This window comes from Zootoca vivipara, chromosome 10 (assembly GCF_965207765.1).
Source record: "Zootoca vivipara chromosome 10, rZooViv2.hap1.1, whole genome shotgun sequence".
NCBI lineage: Eukaryota > Metazoa > Chordata > Lepidosauria > Squamata > Lacertidae > Zootoca > Zootoca vivipara.
Genome location: NC_142593.1, coordinates 20,148,736 through 20,168,619, shown reverse-complemented (window position 1 = coordinate 20,168,619; position 19,884 = coordinate 20,148,736). Strand labels below are relative to the sequence as shown.

The 19,884-nt window shown below is 42.7% G+C and overlaps 1 protein-coding gene across 3 annotated transcripts in view; it reads right to left on the bottom strand.

Annotated features, from left to right (window-relative positions):
- Positions 1 to 19,884, bottom strand: part of MCC (MCC regulator of Wnt signaling pathway) — a 203,847-nt gene that overhangs the window by 26,829 nt on the left and 157,134 nt on the right. For all 3 annotated transcript variants that reach the window (XM_035099855.3, XM_035099856.3, XM_035099857.3), the window contains 3 exons: positions 5,393 to 5,539; positions 4,961 to 5,050; positions 1,385 to 1,533 (listed from right to left, as the gene is read on the bottom strand). In XM_035099855.3, the coding sequence (XP_034955746.2) occupies positions 1,385 to 1,533; positions 4,961 to 5,050; positions 5,393 to 5,539 (386 nt within the window). The remainder of the gene's footprint in view (positions 1 to 1,384; positions 1,534 to 4,960; positions 5,051 to 5,392; positions 5,540 to 19,884) is intronic.

The following is a 19,884-nucleotide window of genomic DNA, read 5'->3' as shown; positions in this document are numbered from 1 at the left end:
CGAACTGAGCTACCTGCAATGCGATTGGTCAGTTCGCAGAAGCCATGCCTATCTCTCAGTTGGGTTGCAAATGCACCACAACGTCATCCAAGTGACCTCAGCAAGCATTTCAATTTCAAATATTCTGATATTTTCTACTTCTTAATTAAGTAATAAGTATTTTTATTCATTTACTTGAATTGGGGGGGGGGGGAGCTGCTCCCCTGCCTCCAGGCTACACCCATGTTCAAGATCCTGATTAGATCATGGGTCCCCCTTTCAGAACTCACATCCCTATGGATCCCTTTATGAGGAGTCCGAGGGCTGCCTCTGTCTGGTAATGCTAGCAATGTTTTTTCTTCCCTTTGGGAAAGCTCAGTCATCCAGCTGCCAATAGCTGGGAGAAGTGAGCACACAGGGTTTACTGCTGCTGTACATTTTGAATAGAGTAGAGCAAATCTCCCTGGGAGCAATGGGAGTCGATGACACTCTGTCAGTCTCAGAGGGAACTGTACAAAACAAAAACAAAAACAAAAAGCAACAACACCATAGCTGCTTCCCTTTGAAACAGGTGTGAGGGAGGTAGAGGCATGGCTTCCTGCCAAAGGTGGGATTTGCACGCAAAGCCTATCTCCTTTGCCTCTGCTGTTTCAACGGAGGTGGATGTGGAAATGATACAGTTTGGGCATTAATTCTAAATATTTAGGTACAATACATTGCTTTGACTGTCAACAAGTACAACGATGCCAACAGCGCCTACTCGTCTCCACTAAAATTATCACACTGATCTATACAAATCAACTTGGAAACTGTATTTTGGGTTCCTCTGGAGGCAACACCAGCTGTTGCTAAGACCTGCAGAATAATATGCAAATCCTAACAAATCACTTTATGGCCTAATGCTGATGACTAAATTATCTTGTTGAAAGAAAGCTATTAATTCAGATTAAGCCCTCCTTTTCATCACCATATTTTTCCACATTTATATGCAGATGGCATAAGCATAATTCACACAAATCAAAATGATGGGGGTTAACAAATCAAGTTAATCAACTGAAAGTAAGAGCTGATTACCATTATATGATTTTCAGATGCTGAATTTCCCCCTGCAAGTCAGCGCGATGCCTACATACATATGCAAAATATTTTCTATGAATATGTAATACACAGAAACTGGCTACTGAAAAGACTCGTGCTCTGAAAGGCAGGTTCCAAAGTGTTGCTGTATAGTTGGCCCTGGTAAGCTAATCTTATTTGTGACTTTATTCACATTGGTCACTAGTTTTCCTATGCAGGCAAGACTCCATGACCCAGCTGAATTTCCCAATTTCTGAAATAAAATTAAAGGGGAAATCCACTCTAAGCAAAACAGAACTCTGTATATATATATATATGTAAACTTTACCTGTTTAACCGCTCAGTTTCCACTTCAAATTCTCGGATTTTGCTTTCAGAGATAGCAGATCCATGCGAGTAGAGGGTCTGGAAAATTTCTTGGATGTTGGAACAGTCTTGAAGAGAGTGGGCTAAGTGTTCTGCTACACTGCTAGAAACCTGCAATGAAATGGGGGTATTTATGGGAAACAGTTAGCGAACTCCATGCATGTTATTTTTCACACATCGCAGATTTATCCCCTGTAAAAAAGTAGTTGTAAAAGTGGTAACATCATCATCTCAAGGTTGGGAGGCAGCAGCGACTTAAAATAAACAGGAAAAAGCAAACACGCTGGGTGAAGGGTGGCATATAAATTTAATAAATAAATGGCACTAAGCCATAAACCTTGGTTTACTAAACCATACTGTAATATGCCCAGTTGTGTACTAGTGTACACAGCCAACCATGCCTGCATCACTCCTCAACTGGCATGTGGCTAAAACAAGGTCCTTTACAGCATCCCAGATCCATCAAATGGGAATCTTTTGTCCCATTAAAATATCCACAGAACAATATGGGCGCTAGGTACTGTAACAAATGAAGCAGTCCAGAAAAGGGACACTTCGAGCCTTCTTTAATATCCATGTGGGACTGACTTTTTCTAGCAATTAAAATATTTGTGGGTTTTATTTCTTTAAAGGCCACAGCAAAGGAGGTAACAAACAATGAGAGTGCAAGTGTGGTTTTCCCACAGACATTAAGGCTTCACTCCTAAGCCTGGGGATCACTGCTTGGGATCGGGATGCAAATTCTGTAACAAACGAGACAAGGGCGGCAAGGGAAAGAGCTAATCACAAGAGAACAGGAAAAGGTATAAGGGGGTCACCTGATTCTCATTAATTAATTTCATCAATATACTACTCTTCATTAGGAAAATCACAAAGTGTTTTACATTACATTCCTATTCTAGAACAGCAGATATTGTATAGACTGTTTAACATGCATCAGGAGGCCTCAGTAAGGGTACACACTGAGTGCTATTCAACTAAGTCATTCCTAGAGTAGATCCATTGAGATTTATAGATGTAAAGAACTTGAGTCCACTTGAGTAACTTGACTCTACTTGATTTTCATGGGTCAACTAAGCATGACCAGGAATGGATATCACCCATTATTAGTATATCCACCAGGTACTTAAAAAGAAATGGGACATCTTGTTCGTTTGCAAGAGAATAAGTATTAAATTGCTCATTTAAATTGTGTCACGAAAGTTCAGATTGAAGAACCTGAAAGCTCTTAGAAGTTCTTCCCTAACCAATCTCTCCTGATATGAATGGGAGATTTGGGGAGGGGACTGCCCAAATGTATTGCTGTCCACAATTATGTCAGATCACAGTGAACTGTTTAAACAAAATAAAAAAATTCCTTCCAGTAGCACCTTAGAGAGCAACTAAATTTGTTATTGGTATGAGCTTTCGTGTGCATGCACACTTCTTCAGATACTAGAGATTTTGCTGCTTCATCAACAGGTAAATAGACAGCTGGAACAATAATGCAGTTATGAATGTTTTACACTTACAGTGAAGTACTCTGCAAGAGATCAGAATTATTTTCTGGCATCAAACTTAGGTTGTAAATCATCTTAATTTTCAGTTGTTGCATGATATCCTGATGTGGGTAGAATTATTTATGTGAGTGGGATTTAATCTTTATCCATAGGGTTGCTGTTAGGTTGTATTAGAACGGCAAACATACGGCTCCCTCCCCACAAATTCATGCTGAGTCCCCTTAATAATATAATCTCTAGCTGTAAAAGCTGGTTATGGACTTCTGCCACAGAAACCAAATGCATGGCTGTGCATATTCCATGCACATGGTACAATAACAAGATACCCTTATGCTGCCACATGAAAATAAGTTCTGCTCTCTTTCCTCTCGAAAACAGAACTGTATCGTGTGAATATAGGTACGTTTTCTTAATCTGCATTATTTAAAATCAATGTTAAAGAACAGGAAGCAGAATACAGTTGTACCTTGGCTGTCGAACGCCTTGGAACGCATACATTTCGGCTCCCAAATGATCAAAAACCGGAAGTGAGTGTTCTGGTTTTTGAATGATTTTTGGAAGCTGAATGTCCAACAAGGCTTCCGATTGGCTGTAGGAGCTTCCTGCAGCCAATCAGAAGCTGCGCTTTGGTTTAAAAACGTTTTGGAAGTCAAACGGACTTCTGGAACGGATTCTGTTCAACTTCCAGGGTATGACTGTACACGAATAAACAGACAGTTTTCACAATGGAGGGGGTGCAAGAAATGGGGTTCCCCAAGGACCAGTATTGGGAACTGGGCTTTCTAACTTGTTCACAAATGACCTGCTGTTGGTGGTGGGGTGAGGTTTCCAAGTTTGCCGATGGCACCCAATTGCTCAGGATGGTTAAAACAAAAATGATTGTTAGGAGCTCCAAAGGTATCTCAGTAAACTAGGTAAATGGTCATTTAAAAAGCAAATTTAATTCAATGTAAGCAAGGATAAAGCAAAGCAGATTGGGGCAAAAGAAAGAAAGAAAGAAAGAAAGAAAGAAAGAAAGAAAGAAAGAAAGAAAGAAAGAAAGAAAGAAAGAAAGAAAGAAAGAAAGAAAGAAGAGGTTCTGAACTGGGACTGACTGATGAGGAAAGATCTTGGGGACAAGGCACATAGGTGAATGAAAATGTCAAGCCAGTATGCAGAAGCTGTGAAAAACACAAATTCCGTATTGGAGATCATTAGGAAAAGGGTCAGAAATAAAACTTCCGATATTATAATGCCACTATACAAGTTGATGGTGCAAATGCGCTTGGAATACTTTGTACAAATCTGGTTGTGACACCTTAAAAGAACATTGTAGAGCCTGAAAAGGTGAATCAAAACACCCCTATAAAAGTTGTTTTCTTCCTCTCTTATCATACTAGAACTCAGGGTCATTCAACAAAGCTGAATGTTGGACGTTTCAGGAGAGACTTCATACAGCACCTAAAACTATGGAATTTGCCAACACGAGAGGTATAGCCAATGGTTTTCAAAGGGGTATAGACAAATTCATGACGATAAGGCTCCCAGTCACAATCGCAATATATTACCTCCAGGATACTATAGTTGCTTGTGAACACAAGTAGACAGCGCACTGTTGCAATCATGTCCTACCTGAGGATTGGTCATTGTGAGTGCATTATGATGAAGTAGACAGGCCTTTGATCTAACGCTAATAGGCACTTCTTGCTCAGATTTTCTTCATAAAATTACGGTACTTATACAGTATATCACCATCTCATGAAAGGGTGTGTACAATATATACAAATCCTTATGGAAGGATTATATGTTTGTAGCATTTATGCTTTTTTTTCTGGGGATACTCAAGAGTACACAGTACCGGCACAACCCCACCCCACCCCCGATATTAAAACTGTGGCACTTATTGTAAAAACTTCATGACAAGTAGAGGGACCAATTTTTTTCTTAAAAGAATATTATTTTAAATATTTATTATTTCAATTTGTATACCACCCTTCATCCAAAGATCACAAGGCAGATCACGACATGAGCACACATCCTATGTGATCATTAACACTCACCCCTATGCTGCTGATTTCAGATCCCAGGACAGGACGGTCAGACGTTGAAGATTCCGATCTCGTCTTTGAGAGCTTTACTCGTTCAGCTATCTAGAAACGGGGGGAAAAAACCCCACCGCAAATATTAGGTGTCGTATGTAGCTTTTGCACAGCTATGCAAATCACTCCCCCTTCTTCACACATCCAGAAATCGCATGTTAAGTTGATTAATGTAAACTGGCATGTGTGTTGTGACTAGCAGAGGCTTAGAATCCTTAGCACTTATCTCTCCCCGCAGCTCGAGTTTTCAGACTCACTTAGGATCCTTGTAAATTCCCCTGGCGCTCTGGCTCATGCTTCCCAGTTAATTGCACGCCGGCACAACAGCTGGGCACAGCAAAGGCTGCATCTCCCAGATAATGAGAGGCACTGTGGCAATGTACAAGGACTCACCTTGGCAATGGGGATGTCATTACTGCTACTGCTGGTGCTCAGTTCTCCAGTGCTAGGGTTAATGGGACGGTTGGCAGGAGTAAGACGGCCGGGACTGGATGGGCCAGTTGCCTGGACGCTTTGTAAACGTGTCTGCAGTTCTCGAACCTGGAAGAAGACACAATATTAAGACAAAGTCATTTGTTTTCCTTTGCACTTGGTCCGATGAGTAGTACTGGCTGTGGCAGCCAAATTCTGCTTTAGCCTGGGGTTATTGATTTATTTGTTAAAGAAAGAAAAGCTTGAAAAAGTTCTGAGGCAAAAGCTTTCCCATTGATCCTTCGGCTGCTACGAAGCAGTTTCTAGTACTACCAAGTTTTATGAAGCATGGGCATATTTATTGAGAGCAATCTGTCTTTCTGGCCATATGAATACCTTTACTTTGAGGTCAGATTCAATGAACACCACTGGAAGAAACACAAACAACTTATTATGTGCTACCGAGCAAGATGAATAGTTAACTCTGGAGAAAGCTGCAGTGGCGAAAGGGGAGGAATAATTGTACTGGATCCCACAACTGTTACGTCCCTAAACTTCAAATGAGTAAAATGACATGGACTTAGACACATATTATGTATAAGAAAATATACAGGTATGTGCCACAAGAATTAGCCTTATTTAGATATACATAAAAGCTGAATTATTTTATATCAATTTATTTCAGCTGAAGATTCCTTCCAGACCACGAGCCATTTCAGGGTATTCCTCGCATCCATACTGCATCATTGCAAAAGCGACCTGGCAGTAAGACATGGTGGGCAGGGGAGACTAATGAACCATGTAGAATCCATGGGGGTGGCCCTGGGATTATGGCCAGAGTTCCCATAAATTGATTTATGCATTCAACTTAGCAAAATGAATGCTAAATGCAAGGAAAGCTAGCACTATCAGCCTCACAAGGATTAACAGGTGGCAGTTAAGAAGTTTCAGTTTTCACATAATGTGCACTTCTAGCTTAGAGTTCACGCCCTTTCCCGTTTCCAAAATGGTTCCACGTGTGTCAAACTAGCTGCTAAATCAATCTCAGTGCTTGCAAACTCCAATGCACGCTACAGAGAGCCCTCAAACCAGTAAGATGCTCACATGCGCACCATGTTCTGCCCTAAGACATTACAAATGAACCACATTTGAAAGTGTTACATCCATGATCACCTGACCCCAAAACAATAATTTACTTCCAGAACAGATCAAATGATTGGGAGGATAATGAGCTTAAAGAAACACAGTGCAGCCCAGTTCGCTCAATCTCTTCTCTTGCTGGGCGAGAGAGGAGGAGGCGCCTGTGGGAGAAAATCAGGTCATCATACAGATTATAGAGATTTCTCCCCAGAATGTGACAAGCGAATGGGTCCTTCCTTTAATGGTGAGAGATAACTCACTACTCTGGCCAACTGGGGGGAGGAATAATTCTGAGTCAAGAAAAGTCTGACTGGACGACCCAATGTCAGCATGCAGGGCTGGTGGGAAGGAGAAGAGAAACTGAAGATGCAAAGATTTTCAGGAGCTATTGGTGAGGTGCCATGCTACCACCCTCCTGGCAGCAGGTAGTGTTGCACTGGGGTACAGCAAAGGCAAGGATGGGGAGGGAGCAGCAGCATGGTGCCACCCCACTGTGCCAGTCACTGTTGGGTATTCATGAACAAAAGAGTATACAAAATCTAAGATGAAAGTAAGTTATTAAAAAAGCAAACACACTGTGCTTGATTTCGTAATATCGAAGTACAAACATACATAGGCCGGCAACCCATTCCCAGAAATGCCTACACAACAAAGCTCAAAACAATAATAAATCTAACCAATTTAGTGCAAACGCCGAGAAGTAAATTGGAAGCTTCTTCTCAGCTACAAGGATAAATTGGCACCCCAAATTTCCATCTGTGAGCTGAATCAGACTATTTTTCCCAGCTTCATAAACCATGATTTATCCATCTGGAGGCAAGTGTCAGGATTGAATGTTCCTCCCCACCCCTCATATTAAGCTCCTGCCTTATAATACTGGTTTATTAACCACGATTAAACCAGTTTCCTGGCTCAGATAGAGCAGGGAACTGTGGCTTAACACATGCCAGGAATTGAGCGCTGAAGCTGGTGCATGAAGTGAGGAGGAGTAAGGTGAAAGAGGAGCAAGCGTGATGCTTGTCCCCAAATTTATGGTTTAAGAAGTTGGGAAATATAATCTGAACTGGCTCAATGAATCTGTGTTATAGGATATTGGGCTAATGGTCTGCATATAATAAAGCAGTTTGAAATAATTATTTGTAGAGAAACATCCTAGGATGACCTCACTGCATTAAAAACCCAAAGTGATTGAAACGTAAATAATTTATTTATACTTCAGAAGCTATAGTTAAAATGCAGCACTGCAGAGCAGATAAATGCAAGAAATACAGCAAATTAGAAAAGGGTCACTCAATACCCCCAAAGTTGCTGAACAACTGCGTTGCCCTTATTATATGCAATTAAAAACAACAAAAAGGTATTAAAATAAAGCAGGCCTGACCGCAAAATGGCTTTAGGGCTAGAAAAGGAAAGGGGGGGGGGGAAGCTTGCAAATGGCATTTCTTGAGGCAAGATTATAAGCTTTGCCTCGGACAAATACTTAAAGAAACAAATGGCCTTCTTCAGCACAGCAACTTGCGCCACGAGGGAAATCAAGAGCTCATTTTTCCTGCACCACTAGCATAGAAAAGAAGAGAAGAAGAAAGGAAATAAACATGCAGTCTGAAGGGGAAATTTCCTTGAAAGTCAAACTGTTTATTGAAACACATAAATAACCCTTCCGATTATAGCAGCGGACAGAATGAAGAAGTGCAGTGAGCTATAGTCCCTAAACCCAGAGGAACTTGAGTGAAAACGAGTTGTTACATATACAGTGGTACCTCGCTAGACGAATGCCCTGCTAGACGAATTTTTCGGTAGACGAATGGGTTTTGCGATCGGAGGTTGCCTTGCAAGACGATGAGGTTTTCTATGACCACCACTTCGTCTTGCGAAGCGTGGCCATAAAAACCTCTGATCACAAAACCTACAGGTTATTCCTCTAGCGAAAGGGGAACCAGCTGTAGCGGGAAGAAGGCAAAGGAAGATGAGCTGTCGGCGCCTGTCAGCTGATCTTCCTTTGCCTTCTTTCTGCGCTGCAGCTGGTTCCCCTTTGTGTTCTGCTGGTCTCTGCCGGTTGCCGCGAGCAGTGAGGGGCAACCGGCAGAGACCAGCGGAACACAAAGGGGAACTCCCCCCCCACCGCCTATCCCAACAGAGCGGCATTTGACGGGGCTTCCGAACCCTGTCGGGCGGGGAAGGGAGAAGTACAAAGGAAGAGAAAGCTGCCCTTTCTCCTCCTTCGTTCCTCTCCCCCTGCCACCGACAGCAAGGACAGATCCCGGGGTTCGGAGACTCCGGGGCAGGCAGGCGGCAAGGACAGGCAGGGGCTGTTGCCGCCTGTCTGCTTGCCTGCCTTCCGTGAGCCAAGCAACCAAGCGCTGCCACTGCCGCCAGTCCCCCAGAGCCCATAGGAACACATTAATTAACTTTTAATGCATTTGTATGGGAAACAGTGCCTTGCAAGACGAATTTTTCGTAGGACGAATTGACCGTCGGAACACATTAAATTTGTCTAGCGAGGCACCACTGTATACATAACCTGGCAGCTCATCAAGGACAGGATACTTATAAGCTCTACTGTACTCTGAAAAGTACATATTTGAGCTATGTGTTACACTAAGTACCCATATTTAAAAAGCATGCTTAACACTATTCCTTCCTTCCTTCCTTCCTTCCTTCCTTCCTTCCAGCTTCAAAGACTCCGACTCAGGGGGCTTAACCCAAAATTATTCCTCCTGGTTTCAATTCCCACCCAGAGCTGCTGTTTGCAGTAAAGCAACACCTTCAAGGGAAATAACATATTGGGGCACATGATTTGTGGCAGGAAAATGTCATGTGAAGCAGGGTGGATTTGATTTAAATCAAATTGATTTAAATCACGAATTAAATCACTAGTTAGTAAGACTAGTGCAAATAGCACTTCCAGGGAGAAATTGAAATTATGAGCAGTAAACCCTTTTCTCATATATGTCATGGCACAAGACTGGATCAGAGCCTACTTGGTTACTTTTTCTACCGTATGAAAAACAAAACAAAAAAGTAAACAATGCCAAGCATGTTTTTATCAAGAAACACACAGATGCTTTTATCGTTTTGTTCTTCTAACAATCAAAACACTAAAGATATATGCAATTTCCCCTATTTTCAATAATTTATAAATCACTTTCACAGAAAACTCAGGAAAATTTCTATCTCCTTGCTATGAAGGTTTCATAACAGCTGTCATCTCCATAATGGAATGAAAGGGAAACTCATTGTAAATCGTGCCAACAATCGCCACTGAAATCCTCAATATTCTGATATTCATTAGTACATGCACACACACACATGTGGGAATCTGGATATATTTGGGGTGGCCGGAGTGGGGAAGGGAAGCTTGTTAAAATTTCAATGCTAAGTTAAAAGCCACTAACAACTTATCAAGCAGTGACTGCTAGCCATAATTATACACCATAAAACAACATTTATAATGGAAAGAAAAATATATGAGTAATATTCAAACCACATTTAGGGTGGAAAATCCTTTTTCAAGAAACTTTAAAAATTGTACTCTAAGCAAATAATAAAACTACAGGATAGGGTGGGATCCGCTTAACGAACCCCGTCACTGGAAGCCCCTGCACAAAGACTTCCACTTGTGAAACAGGGTTTTCCCCCACCCCCTCCTGTGCCCCCCAAATGGGCTCTGCAGGGGCTATGATAACTCTCAGAATATAGGGGCGAGGAGAGGAGGATCACTCCACCTGGAAACATGCAACCATAGGAGCCAGCTTTTAGGGGGCCAAGGTCTTTTTGCTGCCACAATAAATTATTTGAAGGGGCCAGGCCCCTCCCAAGTCAATGGGGATTGCTATTCAAATGGCATGCATGTGCCATGTTTAGTGAGCAGTTATGCAGGGAGGGCGTTACATGGGCACCCCCAGTATTTTATTCCAGTTGGTACCCTTGGTTGCAATGCTTGCACAGACAGAACATCTTTCATACATAGCATGATGCTGAATTCCACCCATAGTACTGGGAGTAAGGTAAAGGACCCCTGGACGGTTAAGTCCAGTGAAAGGCAACTATGGGGTTGTGGCGCTCATCTCGCTTTCAGGCCGAGGGAGCCGGCGTTTGTCCACAAACAGCTTTCCGGGTCATGTGGCCAGCATGACTAAACCGCTTCCGGCACAATGGAACACTGTGACGGAAACCAGAGCGCACGGAAAAGCCGTTTATCTTCTCGCCACAGTGGTACCTATTCATTTACTTGCGCTGGTGTGCTTTCGAACTGCTAGATTGGTAGGAGCTGGGACAGAGCAACGGGAGCTCACCCCGTTGTGGGGATTTGAACCGCAGATCTTCTGATTGGCAAGCCCAAGAGACTCAGTGGTTTTAGACCATTTAGACCTCCCTTACCTTTACCTTTACCTACTGGGAGTACTGTTGTTCATCACCAGGGCTGGGAGAGGGAGGAGGAAGAGAGGAAGCTTAAAGCAGCAAAAGCCACTGCAGCTGGCCCAATGTGTTGGCGAGAAAATGAAAGTGATTGGAGCTGAAGAAGGCAAGCGGATCTCCCTAAGGAGCACAAAGAACACCTCCCCTGAGGCTCTGGAGGCTGTGTCACCTCTGTGAGGCTAAGCCAGCAGCAAACTTTCTATCTATGTCAGCAGGAGCCTGACTGTCACCTTGTTCACACGCAACTCTAAGCCAAAAGTCAAGAAAGATGAAATAGAACAGGCATGTCCAACAGGTAGATCGTTATCTACTAGTAGATCACTGGACGTCTGCGGTAGATCACTGGTAGATCATTGGCTCCCCCCAAAGAAGCTGAACAACTGTGGCTCCCCTTAAAAAAGCTTAACATTTTACCTCCCCCCTGAAAAAAACTCAACAACTTTGACCCGAACCCCCCAAAAGGGGGTAGATCACTGCCAGTTTTTAACTCTGTGAGTAGATCGCAATCTCTTGGGAGTTGGCCACCCCTGAAATAGAAGAAATGAAACGACAGCAGATCATATACATAAGGCAAGTCAGTGGTGGTTCAGGAAGTAGCTTGCTGGCTCAGAAAAGTGAGTATACGTTCTGATAAATTAAATAAAAGAGTGGAACATAGCAATAACAAGTAGTGGTGGGAAACAAGGTGAAACATCCATGGTCAACAGTACAGCTCTGAACTATGCAGACAGGAGATTTGAGGGGGTGGGTAAGGTCCACTTGTAGGTGGTGGTGGGGAACCCACTGGTTTAGCGCACCATTTCTTAAAACCATTTGCAAGCGGTTTCTTCAGTTCAGAAATTCAAGACTGGAAAAAAACAACTGCGAAGGAAGGCTGAATTATATCTTCAAGTAACATAGCAGAGGAGCCATGTAGGTTAAAGGAGGGCAGAGGAGGGAACATGGCACAATTAAAAGAGGAATGTCATTGCAAGGGAGGGATAAAAAGCCTACAGGGAGGAAGCAAGAGGAGGAAAGCAGAGTACAAGTCTGGCTGCAGGGCTGGAGAAAAGAGAAATGATTTCTCTCCGCATAAATTTATGTTGCTGCTAAGAACTTTTTTTTTTAAAGGCAGTTCACATTTTCTGTGCCAAGAAAAGGTAACTTGGGGAATGAATGGAGGGAGTGTTTTGGAGATCTAATAATCCATCAAATCTAAAAAAGAATTTGGGAAGAAAAATGTTTGCGGACAAAAGGAGGACATGGTAAAGAGATTACCCTGTTTATGGGCTTGCAAAAGAACAGAATAAAGAAAAATGGGAGATCTTAAGACTAGACAGCTACAAACACAGGATTCTTACTTAGCCTGGCATTAGCAACCTGCCACATGCACACCTCTAAGGAGGGTATGTCTTATTCATAGCAACCCTGGAGATGGCTTAGGCCCATTTCAGAGTATTGGTAACACCTACATGGGGACCCAGGTGGCGCTGTGGTTAAACCACTGAGCCTAGGGCTTGCTAATCAGAAGGTCAGCGGTTCGAATCCCCGTGACGGGGTGAGCTCCCGTTGCTTGGTCCCAGCTCCTGCCAACCTAGCAGTTCGAAAGCATGTCAAAATGCAAGTAGATAAATAGGAACCGCTACAGCGGGAAGGTAGACGGCGTTTCCATGTGCTGCTCTGGTTTGCCAGAAGCGGCTTTGTCATGCTGGCCACATGACCTGGAAGCTATACGCCGGCTCCCTCGGCCAATAATGCGAGATGAGCGCGCAACCCCAGAGTCGGTCACGACTTGACCTGATGGTCAGGGGTCCCTTTACCTTTTAACACCTACATGATTCCTCGTAGGTATCATGTGAAGGAACTGATTAAATGAATTGGGACTTCCACATGGAACCCTTGCATGGGGCTGCCACGATTGCACAATTTGCAGCAGCTGTGCATACAGGCTATGTAGGGAACCATTGGTTCATACCATCAGGAAACCCATGTGCACACACACACCCCACCCAACTGTCAAACCTGTGTGCTCCTGCTGGTGACAACATGAGGTTTGCCAAGCAAGTGCTCAGGCCTGAGAAGACTTGCAGGTCATTCTTAACTGTTCACCAGGCTAAGCACAGAGAAACACTCCACACTGCTGCCTATGGTTGCCGCCAAGGAATTCTTTCTCCAATGAGATTCACCAAAGCCCAACCAAGCATATTCCAGCGGCATAAGAAGGCGTTGTCATCTGGGTCAGCAGGAAGTAGCTACGGTTTGTTTTGTACTATACTTAGCATTGCCTCGGCGAGCATAGCGCTGAAATAGGTCCTTCCATCTAAGACTACGGCAGGATGCATTAATGGTTTTGTCACAGTGGCGCTGGTGGCTACTCTAGAGTAACGACTCCTCACAGCTCTGCATTTTTATCCTTTTATTTAGTGCAGTCTATTTACAGTGCTGAAACAGTGCTATGTACATGTTGTCAGTCGGGTGCAGAACCTCCGAATGGAGATTCCCGCGTTTTCCTCCAGCAAAGAAGCCTGGGGATACTGAATCTCCGCCCACGACGTTTCCTGCGTAATTCCGGGGTCGCTGGGATTGGTCTTCTTCCCGCTGTTTCCCTGCTTCCCCCTTCCGTTCCCAAGCGACGCCTTGGCTCGGCTACCTTGCCTGAGCCCTGGCTCCTACTTCCTGATTCCTCGCTAGAGACATCCCCCTCCCCGCTCCCACTTGCGCTTGGCCATGAACTTGTGGTTAAGATGGGAGGCGGCTGCCTATAGCTTCTGTCCCTCACAGGTTTGTTGTCTTTTTTTTAATGCTATTTAATTACAGACTAAAAAGGGAATCATAATAAAAACCATCTCCCTGGGCAAAAAATGGCAATCGCATGCAATGCAGGAATCTCAACTACAGCGTCCAGGACAGATGGTCATCCAACCTCTGCTTAAAAATCTCCAATGAAGGAGTGTCCACCACTGAAATGCTGTGCTCCAACATTTGCATTCCCCCAAGGTGATCCAAAAGTATAACATGGTAAATTGTATCTAAATATAATGTAAAATATGACTCTTAAATTCATATGATTTTAAAGTGTTTATGCAGTTGAAAAACTATACGCTAAACATCCGGTATTCTACAGTTTGCAAGGAAATATGTAGAAGACACAAACTTGACTAGAACTCTTAAAGTTGACTTCTAATGAAATTGTTAGCTACGCTTACTAAAGTAATTTTTAATCAGCAATTTCAGTAATAAGCTAGCAATAGCTGTAATTGCCACATAAAAATTAGCCGAGAAATCTAAGCCTCTTGGGTTGTATCTTAATTAAAGAGAAATGCAGTTACTGCTAGTTCTCACTCCACTTTTTAATAAAGTGACAGTCAGGATCTGAACACTAATTTTAAGGTTTCTTGACCCACATTATTATTATAGTATTACTGAACGGCTATGATACCTTCGGTGTATCTTAAGAAATGAAAGTAGCGCTCTCTAATTCAAAGTCAATACACTTCCCAGGATTGATTTATTCACATGGGATACACGCTTCATGGATGAGCTGCCTGGAAGAATATAGCTCTCGTGTTCTATTACAATTATACTAGGCCAGAGTCACTTGAGCCTGTCTCATTCTCAGTTTATAATGCCTCAGTTATGCTCGGCATGAGGAGGACCTGTAGTTCCAAAACGAGCCGTGACAATGTTCAGAAGGCGGAAAAAGTTACCTACTATTGTTTACTTTGCACATTCCTCTTGCTACATTTCTGGTCAATTTTACTTTAGAATTCAGTATGACTCTGTATATAGACACATGTTTTTAATCCCTCCTCAGAGAGGCTAGATTTCAACACAGCCTCCTAGGAATTATGAGTGGCTTGCAAATATTGCGCACTTCAGCCTTCTCATAGCAAACAACATAACCACCATAAGTGGTTCTCCTCCTCCTGTTTCCTTCTTTCTTTCTACAGTGTTTTTTTTTTAAGCACTGTTCTCATGCCCTATCACATCTGACCATCCTCTGGCTCCCTGTCCTGCTTTCAGACATTTTTGTGTTGGCTTTGGTTGTGGTTTATTAGGTGTCACAGTGGCCGGAGCGGACTACTTCAGAGTAACGACGCTACGCAGCTCTGCATTTTATTCTTTTATTGGTGCTGCGTATTTACAGTGCTTAAGTCATTGCTATTTACACGGAGTGATGTGGTCAGTCGGTTTCAGAACCTCCTAATGGCTTTTGGCGCGTCTTTCTCCAACACAAAAGCTTTGGCAGACCCATCCTCTTTCCCCTCCTCTTTCTGCGTAATTCCGGAGTTGGGGGGATGGGTCTCCCGCCCTTATTCGCCCCTTCCTGTCCCACCTGGGACCCTGGCTCCTCTACCTTGCCTGAGCCTCGGACACGACTTCCTGCTTCCCCACTGGAATCGGAACTCTCTCTGCTTCCCCCTGTGCTCGGGGATTGGCTTGAACTCAGGAGGGGAGGGACTTCGCGATATCCCCTGTCCCTCACATCCGGCTTGGGCGATCTCCACATTCGGTAACCACCAATGCATTATAAGCCTAAAAAAGTTTTAATGGCCAGTTTAAAAACTAAGGCTGGTTTATTTTGTTGTGCATTTGATATTTGATGTGCTTTGCCTCTATGATTTACAATTAGAATGCCACTTAGAAATAGAATCCATTTGCCAATTGCTTATACTGTATGCATTTCTAGAGGTAACAAAGTTACGCACACAAAGCAAATAAAATTAAACTAGGAACATGAATTCACTAGGAAAAGTTCTCCCCCAACCATTCTTTGCCAGCTTAACTCAGAGCCCCCCAAAAGCAGCCCACATAACCAGGTCTTAAAACTTCCAGAAAGTGGTCAGGCTTGAATTCTGAGCAAGTCAGTAGTGTAATGTCTTTTACACACAGTTTTACAATAAAGGTGAAAATGAAACATTTTCAAAGACACCTGCTTCTTGGGAGAAAAGCAATGACAAACCTAGACAGCATCTTAAAAAGCAGAGACATCACCTTGCCAACAAAGGTCTGTATAGTTAAAGCTATGGCTTTCCCAGTAGTGATGTATGGAAGTGAGAGCTGGATCATAAAGAAAGCTGATCGCCGAAGAATTGATGCTTTTGAATTATGGTGCTGGAGGAGACTCTTGAGAGTCCCATGGACTGCTAGAAGATCAAATCTATCCATTCTGAAGGAAATCAGCCCTGAGTGCTCACTGGAAGGACAGATCCTGAAGCTGAGGCTCCAATACTTTGGCCATCTCATGAGAAGAGAAGACTCCCTGGAAAAGTCCCTGGTGTTGGGAAAGACCAAGGAGAAGGGAACAACAGAGGACGAGATGGTTGGACAGTGTTCTCGAAACTACGAACATGAGTTTGACCAAGCTGCGGGAGGCAGTGGAAGACAGGAGTGCCTGGCGTGCTCTGGTCCATGGGGTCATGAAGAGTCGGACACGACTAAACGACTAAACAACAACAACAACAAGGCTTCCTAAGGAGATTTGTCATGTCAGAGCTAACTTTTAGGAACTAACGTATTATTTAAGAAAGCATTCAGAGACCTTTTATACGTGAGACACATTAGCTATTTAGTCTTATTTATCTATTCTGTGGCTATATTATACATATTATATTATATTATACATAATATTATACAATATTATACATTGGCTCCCAGTACGTTTCCGAGCAAAATTCAAAGTGTTGGTGCTGACCTTTAAAGCCCTAAATGGCTTCGGTCCAGTATACCTGAAGCCCCCATTGTTCTTCCCAGACACTGAGGTCCAGTACCAAGGGCCTTCTGGTGGTTCCCTCATTGCGAGAAGCCAAGTTGCAGGGAACCAGGCAGAGGGCCTTCTCAGTAGTGGCGCCCGCCCTGTGGAACACCCTCCCATCAGATGTCAAAGAGAAAAACAGCTACCAGATTTTTAGAAGACATCTGAAGGCAGCCCTGTTTAGGGAGACTTTCAATGTTTAATTGATTATTTTATTTTATTTTTTCTGTTGGAAGCCACACAGAGTGGCTGGGGAAGCCCAGCCAGATGGGCAGGGTATAAATAAATTATTATTATTATTATTATTATTATTATTATTATTATTATTATTATTGCTTCTGCCAACCTAGCAGTTCGAAAGCAAACCATTGCAAGTAGATAAATAGGTAAAGCTGTGGTGGGAAGGTAAATGGCGTTTCTGTGTGCTCTGGTTTCCGTCACAGTGTTCTGTGGACTTAACCGTCCAGGGGTCCTTTACCTTTTACCTTTACCTTACTATCTAACTGTCAAAATGACTCTTGTTAAGGAAAATAGTCCAACTTACAACTAAGACGGAACCACTTTAGGCTCTTAAGCTAGTGCAAGCGTTTTCTTCCTCCTGGCAAGAAGCTCAAAGGAAAAAGAACCAGTCTATAATTTCACTTATTCAGCTCTGTTTAAATAATTTTTAGAGGTTTCCCATGAAGAACTAAGAGATTTAATTTTCCTTGATAAAACAAATACTTTGCCTCCTACTGGTGTTTAACTGAGTTATAATCAACCATTATATTGGTCTGTATGCTTTCAGTATGACTCTTCTTTGGTTTACATGAATTTTCAAGATTATTTATCTAAGGTCATTCCAAAGTAGAGAAAGAGGACCAATCACTGGGTGGTGTGCATTTAAACAAACACACATGCACACCCGACATGGCAGACTGAAGTGCAAGGAGAGCAGAACATTTCTAGACTTTGGCCAGGCAATATTGCCATTCAGCTAGCTTGCTCCCCTAGATCTCCCTGCAGACAGAGTTGCCACATAACATTTTACATGTTATTGCTTTCCTGGAAATAAGCAGTCCACGTGTTTGCCCCAAAACAAAGATGCGTATTTGGGTAGAAGCTGCTTCTACAGGTCACAAACAACTCCAGTATTCAGGGTGCTCTCTTCATCTATGGCTATTTTGCACAGAGGTAAAACTACATTATGGACACCCTACAGAAGTAAGTAATTACCTCATTTACTAATGACCTGTGAGGGATAAAAATCCATAGTTATTGCATTGCAAAGCAGCACAATCTGTTAACCGAATGCATTAAATATCTAATTTAATTAAACCTCTAACAAGCCTCCGAAACCCCATTGAGAGCACTTTGTTTGATTACAGACACTGGGCTAAAGCAACAGCCCTATTGATTTGCTCGGCTCCAACTACTTTTATCTACCCAATTTAGTGTGTGTAAAACAAACAAAAAAACTATTATTATTTTTTGCAAGGGCTCCTTTCCTCACCCTCTGGGGAAATAATATAAAGTGACTCTTGGTTCACGGATGCATATATAAAATATTTAGTAGGTCAAAGAAAACATTTATTTGTGTGGCAGCTATTGACTGCATTACAGATGCAGATAAACTCCCCAGTGCTCACCATTACATAGTGTGGCTGACATGGACATCTGTAATAAACAGACTCCTCTCAGGGGAAATAAACCCACTGTTCACCAAATTAGCATACATTTTACAGCACAAGACTTCACTATTTTCCAATAACCCAAAAGAAGGATAAAGGTAGAAGTAATGATCAATTCTGTGATTACTGATCTGGAATGGTCCCTTCATATTTTAATGTTCAACACGGAAGGGAAGAAGGTACTGCTCTTTGGTTACAAAGCAGTTTCTTTTGCATCCCCAAGAAGATCCTACCATACTGTGACACTGCTCATCTCTCTTAGAGAGAGGTTAACAGATGTGGGGTGGGGAAAAGAACAAAAGCACAGTAGGGCCAACATTTTATTTTAAGCCATTCATTGACACAAATTGTGGGGATTGGACACACCCATAGGGACAAGTTTATCAATGATAAACATTACGTATATGGAATCTTCCAGATCTCGTATAAACAGCTGCTCTGGTTTCCAGTCGGTCTCCAGAGCCAATTCAAAGCGCTAAAAGCGCTAAAAACCCAGGCCCCACATACAGGGCTGTCTTAAGCGCCCCTGGCGCCGTGGTGCGACGGATCCCTCCGGCGCCTCCCCCCCCGTTTCCCAGCACGGTGGGTGGGCGCAGCGCGGCTGCCACAGGCGCTGCTGCGTGGCAGGCAGGCAGGCACAGCTCGGTTGCCATGGGCACAGCAGCCCCTGTCTAAGCTGTGGATATGTGTTCAGGGGAAGCCCAAGGCATTTCAGCACCTGAGGTGAAATGCCCTGCCACCCCAGCAATGGGTTGGGGAAGCAAATTCCCTCCTCCTATCCAGCATCAGGACTTTATATCAGCTTCTCTCTTCAAGGTGCTTTTTCTTTAATGTTGCGAAGGGCTGCCAAAATAGGACGAATTGTCTTAGTCCTATTTTGGCAGCCCTTGGCAACATTAAAGAAAAAAAAACCTTAAAGCCTTAAAAGAATATTTTTGTGCATTGTTAATGAAAGCATATACAATGGTATCTCTACTTACGAATTTAATGCGTTCCGAACACACATTCGTAAGTCGAAAAAAATTGTAAGTCGAATCCCATAGGAATGCATTGGGAGAAAAAATTCGTAAGTAGAAAAAATCCTATCTAAACCGCATCCAAGATGGTGGACGGAGCTCTGTTCGTAAGTAGAGTTATTTGTAAGTAGAGGTACCACTGTACATCTGTTTGTGTATTAAATTTGTTTAATAATTAAAAATATAAAATAGGTTAATTGTGTAATTTGTTATACACAGTTAATATAGCTAATTAAATATATATTTAATTAGCTATATTAACTGTGTATATTAAATTTTATTGAATATATTGCAAACACTTTAATTTACAATATGGAGATTTAATTCAGTGTGTGGCTCACTTGGGATCAAAAGTTGCCCTGAGCTACAATGACTAGCTGCAAAAAAAAAGGAGTTCAAAGCTCCCAAACATTTAGTACTGTAGTTTTGTAGAAAAAGATTATTCCTTTAGGTTACCCACAGTTCTCTAAAGATATCCACAGCTATAAACTAACT